Genomic DNA, 7,378 nt, shown 5'->3' with positions numbered 1-7,378 from the left:
TTATTTACAGCAGAGCTACAGTGCAGAGGGTGTGTGTGAATATCATTTACAATTATCCATCTGTACAACAGGAGCCTCACTCTCTGTGTTTCTCATCACTCCAACAAGCAGACATGTTCCAGGTTGATCTTTCCGCATGATAATAAATACAGTACAATAAGGCCATGTTTCTATTTACAACTCTTATAAAACTGTACAGGAGAACAGACATGCGGATACTTCTCAAGATCTGTCACAAAATTAGTGTCTGTAAAATATAATCACTTCATTTAATATAAGATCAATAACAGCTCATTTGAACCACAGCAAAAATATGAAAATATATGTTAGTGCAGAGAGAAAACCTCTACTCTTTCCCTTTCCCTTGTTCACTTCTCTTTTGTGTGTGCATCCGACTTTTTAGGAATGTGCATGCTATAATTAAGGGTGGCCTTTCATTCAGTAGCTACATAGTTGAGTTATTTTCTATTTTCTACTTCCTACACGTCTCGGCGTCCTGTCAGATAAATACTGTGAGTATGAGAACAAAGCGAGAGCATTGTCTTGTTATTTCAAACATGTGCTCTCAGTGGAAGCCTGATATTTCCCAACCTTTCACACAGAATTAGTGCGCCTGCTCCTCAAAACTTACTGTTTAAATTCTGCACATTTTCCAGTGTTTCTTTTCATTAGTCGCTCACAGTGTGTAATCTCCCCTTACCAGGAATTCAGCACTTAATTAGCTCAGGAGAGAAAAAATAATCAGAGCTTTAATGGGGCAAATTCATATCCAATTGCACACAGCAGTATGAGCCCCCTGAAGAGGGTAATAGAGGATATTAAGCAGGTTTGTGGTGGTAGTGTGAGTAGTGGTGCTGCTAAAAGAAACTGAGATATATACATATGAAAACCTTGAGCAAATCAGAGAGACCGGGCAATAATTTCTGACCTTGTTCCTGTAACACGGCACCAAGTCTTGTCATGGCAGTTTGGCTATTTTTATTAGCGGTAATGTAGCTGTAATTCTGCACCATGTTAGCCACCCAACCCAACCCAGACACACTGCTTCCATTTCTTTTACTCCAGGCTTCTGTTCCTTAAAACATGGCAAAGTCAATAGATAATCTGCCTTTCCCTCCTCGTGTTATTCGATCACTACTAACAAACACCCACTGCAGCCGAACTAGGCTAGATGGTTATGCGGCTGTGGAAATAGCCCTGTTGTGTACTGGGTGTGGATGGTGCCAAGATAATCAGGAGGATTTGAGGAATGCCTCTGCCATGGCTGGACTCTCAGTTTTTCTCTGTGTCTTTCGGGATCTGGAGGGCTTTTGATTGCATTACGACTTCATTACTGGGTTAGTTAGCTTTGGAATAATATTTGGAGTAGAGGAATGCAGCACAGTGACAGGCCACTCATAAATTAACATCTGAGTAGCGTGATTATGAGGCTAATGTAGTGAAATAAAGTCATGCAGCGTGTCACTGCTTGACTGACTGTGTGCTTGAAGGGAAGACTGGAGGGCTCCCGATGCTAGTGCAGAAAAGAAAGCTGCATGTAGACAAGAAAGAAGACCCAATGGGGGCACAACAAGCATCAGAAGGAAGAGGTCGGTCAACTTCTTTCTTCACCATGAGTCCCACTCTCAGTGACTTTTTTGCCTTTATGCCCAAGAGCCAAGTGGACAATTAAAAGTTGTTCTTTTCTCAGGGGTCAAAGGTCGTCCATGAAAAAACATACAGCATTGCAAAGGAAAAGGATGCAGGAGGGTTCGGAAGACTCAGTCCTCGTATTATTTTCAAGCTGGCCCCCACACAGAGTATTAGATTGTTTAGGTGAACTCTTGCATCTTTAATTGTCTTTTGGTAATGACATGTCCATACCCAGCGGCGTTATCTTGTGACATCAAGGCCCCTCATCGATGCTTGCACCCATGCGTTTCTGAATGGTCACCCTTCGGATAGAGGGCTTGGCCATCAGCTCTGACTTAGGCGGAAACTGCTCCATCAGAATTCGCAGGATTGAATCCATTTTCCTGTCCATGTGATGGACCTGGATTTAAAACAATGACAAAAAGACAAACAGGTCAGGTCAGCTGAATGCCTTGGGGATAAAACGGCTGAACATAAGTACAGTGTAGACTATGTGCTATGAAACAAACAAAGAATGTCAGTGACTTTGTGCTTTTGTTCCATATCTGTCTCTTTAATATAGTTGCTGTCCCAATGACAGAGCAGCATGGGGAATAATGACATGTTAGGCTGCCAGTCGCCGTCTACCTGCTAAAGCCAATCATTACAAAAGCTGTTGAGCTATATGAATCCTCGGTGGGAGGATAGATACTCTTAAACATGCACACATAGAGGCAGGCACACACACACAAACACACACACACACACACACACACACACACACACACACACACACACACACACACACACACACAGGCCGCTGTTGTTTACATGCTTTTCCAACAGTAAATACAGGTGTGTTACCCAACAGAGACATCTCTGACAGCAGACAGCCAGACCACAGTGTGAATACAGATGAATGGCTCCATCTGAGTGATGAAAGTAAACAGACAACAGACTGCCTGGTGGGGACAGGACAACACTGCATAGGCACACACCCAGACACAACCCCGTACAGTACAGTGCACACCCACAACCACACAAAAGATGGTGTTCAACCTTGCTGCACACGTCTTTGTAACTTCAAAGGGATTTTCTACATTTTCACAGCCTTGGCCTCAGTTTTACCTCTGTACTTATCTAGTTATCCCCCCAGCAGTACTTAGACAGCGAGCGCACACACACACAAACCGATATCCACTGATGGCTCCAATGGCTTCAAGAAACCAGGGAAAATGATAAAGATGCTGCTTCGTAAATCAAAGCCTAAACAGCAAAGCACATCAAAGAGCCATAACGTCTCACGCACAAGGCAGAACAGACAGATTTAGACTCCCGTCTCTACTAGATGCAGATAGTGAACAACCTCGGCCCAACTGCAGCATTTCTGGCAGGGTACAGTCAGATAGTTAACATCAATGGCATTTTCATAGGCTTAAGGGTATTGCCCCTCTTTCTCCCCATCTTTTAGTGCGTGTGCCTGATGTCCTGGACATTTTTACGGTAGAGCAGGACATTTAGCAGCTATTATTGTTGTTGAAATATGAGCCATAATAGGAACCATAAATCTAAAATATCAATGTGTCACAGTAAAGAATGTATTCGTGTAACAGTGTGCCAGCAATCATAATTTACGCACAACTGAGCACTGTCAAAATATCTGACGAACTTTAAAGTCCAGACAGATAAATTAGTTCTACTTTTTTTTGCCAGCAAACATCTCTGTTTAAAGTTTAGATGAGTCAAGCTTCTAGATCTTATTACTACACAATTTATGTTTTAGAGCTTTGTATCTCTACAGTAAAAGATAACAGACAGTAAACTTTAGGTCATGCACAAGGCCACATGCAAGTTCACCAACTGCTTGAAAGACTTAAGTACAACCTTTACAAGTTTACTTGTAAAGGTTGAATTGCTCTGAAATGTACAACATGATGGTGCAAGAATAACTCCATTTTAACTTTTTGTTGAGCTTTGCTGATATTTCTTCTTCCACAGTGTTTTCCTCTTAGAGTGTACCATGACCTAAATAGCTGTGCTAAGTACACGAAGCACGCGCTGGGCCCGGATGAAGCTTAGAGATTAATAGGCTATCATAAACATGTTGGGCAGTAATCTACAGACTTATCAACATTCTCGTTGGGGCTTAAAATGGATCAGGAATTCCTCCTGCTGTGTGTCTGAAAGGAGTGGCCCAAGAGACCCACCGAGAGGCAAGAAAAACACAGACAGGCGTGTTGCAAACATATTTATCACCATTGACTGTGTGTATATGTGTGTGTTTTCTGGGCACGGGTGAGAATGCCCAAGTGGGAAGCAGAGATTGTGCAAGTGTATGTGTATGAATGTGCTGCTGACAGTTGTGAACTGCATTTGTTTCAGAGTGTAGATGTGGAGGGAAGAGGTTTGATTTGACCACAAATGGGAAAAGCCTCATGTTTTCATTTTTTAAACTTTTTTTGGTCTGTGTGTGATTGTGTACGTACGTGCCATTCAGCAAGGTGGACAATTCTATTCTCATCTGAACTCTACAGTGAGTGATGGAGAGTCCATTTATGAGTGCTGTTTCCCTTTTTTCTAGTACACTTCCTTCTTATGTTTGACAAGCAGTACTATACAACACAGCAATGTACTGTATTTTGTCACGATTTATATGATCATACAATTTTTTTTTTGCCACTTTACATAATTTTGCATGTCTATGACAAAAAGATACTATCTGGCCTGTTCAATATAAACTGAAAATTACATATGCAAATTAATAAATGGTGCTATCGTACATATAATTAAATGTAGTTCATACATGTAAATGTTTGTAGAATTTTACTGTAATTTGCATGAGGTTTTGTACTGGGAAGTACAGTCTTATTTTGTCTACCTTATGTGGAGTGTAAATGCGGGTGTTGGTTGTCACCACTGCTGTGTCATTAAAACACAAGTGATCCAGTGACAGGTGATGCTCCAGCTGTCCTTAAACCACCCTCTCACCAAAGACAACACATGAGACAGTCAAAGACAGGCCGGACATTTCAGCAGTAGGGGTTTCCCTGAACTTCCTTTGACTGCATCCAAAACAACTCAGAGACAGTGATGTGGGACACAAGCATCGGGTGTGTTTTAAAGTAGTCTCTTTAATGTAGAGAGTTTCACTTTAGTCAATTCAAAAAAGATTTAATAAAAGCATTTAAGTTATAAAACGTCAGTGAGAGACCACTTTGTCTGGCCTTCTTTTATTTTTCCTTGGTATGAACAAAGTAACTGTAAATGTATGTATAGATGTATATATAAATGTATATTGATATATTATATAAATGTATATACTTGACCAGATAAAGTCCAGCAAAGAGCTGGTTCAGCATCTGGCTGCTTCATCTGGATACCAAGTTGAACCTTTGTTTAACCTTTGTGGAAGGAGACCAAGCCAAAAAACTACTTGTAAATGAAAAATAAATAAATAAATAAATATGGACATCATAGTAATGCTTAAAACAAATGTACTTGTGGCCTAATATTTTTGTACAATTCTGTACATTACTCAAATATTCATTTGTTTTGGTGTTGCAACTGTTTTTTTTAATTATTCCTAAATTTTTTCTAAATTAATCAATTTGCTCCTGATTAAAACTACCCCTTCACCCAGAACATCTGTATGTGATGTTTTCAAATGACTTAGAATAATCAATTTATATTGATTTCATAACTTAAAACAGAAAAAATAAAAAATCACTTTATAGTATTAAAATATATAATGGGTGAGAGGATCTGTGAGAACAAAAATGAATTATATTTTTTGTAATAAAAACGTAATTTGCCAATAAATGACTTTAGATTATCTACAGCATGTTTGATCTTTGACCTGTACTTCATGTACTTCCAGTCACTGCTGCGACTGCTGGAAACATGAAGTATGGGGCCACAGTGGAGATAATAGAGCTCCTCTTCACACAGAACACCCTTCCTGAACCACCTTCCCGCCCCTCCCTGAGCCTGGCTGTGTGATCAACTACAACAATGATAATTTAAAAGTATTAAAGTCCCGATGAGAGATGTTATATAAATGACACCACGGGGTAAAAGTGGTTACCACACCGTTTGTACTACAATTTAAACCAAATGATTCAAGTTTGTAGCTTGTGTAGTGAGATTATATTGCTCAGAGCAAAGATGGAACGAAGATGCAGCTATGACCAAAACCAAAACCAAATTCATATTAAGAGAAGATGAAATTACACAGATATAATCAACTTTAGGATCCCTACAGGGCACTTTTTTTCTTAGACGCTGAAGCTGTAGCAACAAAAGGCTATGAAACCAGCCAATGTGAAAACAAGATGAGGCAGCACAAGTCAGACATACAATACTTTTATAGAGATTTGACATGCCTGTGTTGTATAAACATACTGAAGATTTCCTACAAATGTTGCACACAGGGTCGTCTTTACACAGACACAGACATGTACTTCTTGTTTTACTGAAAATACTAAAGAACCCAACATTTTGCAACAGGCAACACTTTAAGTGACGCACAAGACATCTAGAATAGTGGCTTTATATCTATGGTTTAAGGATTTCACCTACCACTTGCAATGAATAGCTGTAATACTATAAGGTGTTGCACCATACAGTGTCTTACAGCTTAACAATGCACTTTTTTTCAGACTTTAATCTGCTTAGGTAGAAATTTAAGAGCAGCATTTGAGCCCAAGAGATCAGAAACTTCATACCCTGTCTGTCAGAAGAGAAGAGCAGAGGTGTCTGCTCCACTATGAGCAGCGATCCTTCTTCCACATGCAGTCCTCACACCCTGGCCTGTGCCGATAGAGCGATTCACACTGCCATCTGTTGGGGAGTTATATTGGGGTCTGCTATCGCTGCATTCTCTAATCTGTGTCAAATTCTGCCATTACATGATTACTGACAAGTGGTGACATGACATGCAAGAGGGGTGTGAGATACTGGGTGAGTTAGATTGAAGGAGGGTATAGCCTTGATAAGTAAGTAATAAGTGTGGCTTATTCATGAGGGAAACCAAGGCTGGTATGTGTGCTGTAAGTCCTGGCTGGATCACTGAGCACACAGACACCAAGCACGTAGGTCAAGGAAAAGACATTAAATTGATACACAGCTACTACCCATTTGTGTTTGAAAAGTAGTGGAAACAAAAAATAAATAAATAGAAAATTAAAAACAGAAAAGTAGAGTGAAGGAAACAGAGGTGCGGGGCTGCCAGAAGGAGAGACTACCAGCTCCAGGAATGTCTTGGCTTCTGTATCCAACCAGGCTGAGCTATTCAGCAAAACAAGATTCCTGTCATTGAAATGCTCTTAATCTCACGATACAATGGAGACAGAGCTGGGACAGAGGGAGAGATAAAATAAGACCAAAACAATCGCACAGGTCACCATTCTCGCATGATCTAATGGACGTGTAACGTGTTTTCCCACCACTCTGATCTCAAAAGGCCGGCTGCTTCAACCCGTGTAACATCAGACAATTTTACAGCATCATTCTTTTGTACCTTTGTTATGACTGTGCCTACTCATTCATCACTAGCATGACTCACATAATGTTCATTCCAATTGGAAAGGAATTCTTTAACATCCCCCTGGGTCAATTTGAATTACAAAGCAGGTTATAAATTCTGTTATAGTTAGAACAGGACGTTTCTCGTGTCCCTCAGTTTCACATGATAGTGTTTTTTTTGTCCTTTTTTTTCCTGCAACAGCACATGAATAAAAAAAAGATTATTGCATTAAACTAAACTAAA

At 40.1% G+C, this 7,378-nt stretch overlaps 1 protein-coding gene across 1 annotated transcript in view; it reads right to left on the bottom strand.

The window, feature by feature from the left end:
- kcnq1.2 (potassium voltage-gated channel, KQT-like subfamily, member 1.2) overlaps positions 1-7,378 on the bottom strand; it is a 134,609-nt gene continuing 127,231 nt past the window's right edge. The window contains exon 18 of the mRNA XM_026364583.1: positions 1-2,032. Within this exon, the coding sequence (XP_026220368.1) occupies positions 1,886-2,032 (147 nt within the window). The 3' untranslated portion in view covers positions 1-1,885. The remainder of the gene's footprint in view (positions 2,033-7,378) is intronic.

Source organism: Anabas testudineus, chromosome 6, assembly GCF_900324465.2.
Source record: "Anabas testudineus chromosome 6, fAnaTes1.2, whole genome shotgun sequence".
Classification (NCBI taxonomy): Eukaryota; Metazoa; Chordata; class Actinopteri; order Anabantiformes; family Anabantidae; genus Anabas; species Anabas testudineus.
This window is presented reverse-complemented; position numbering and strand designations above follow the sequence as displayed.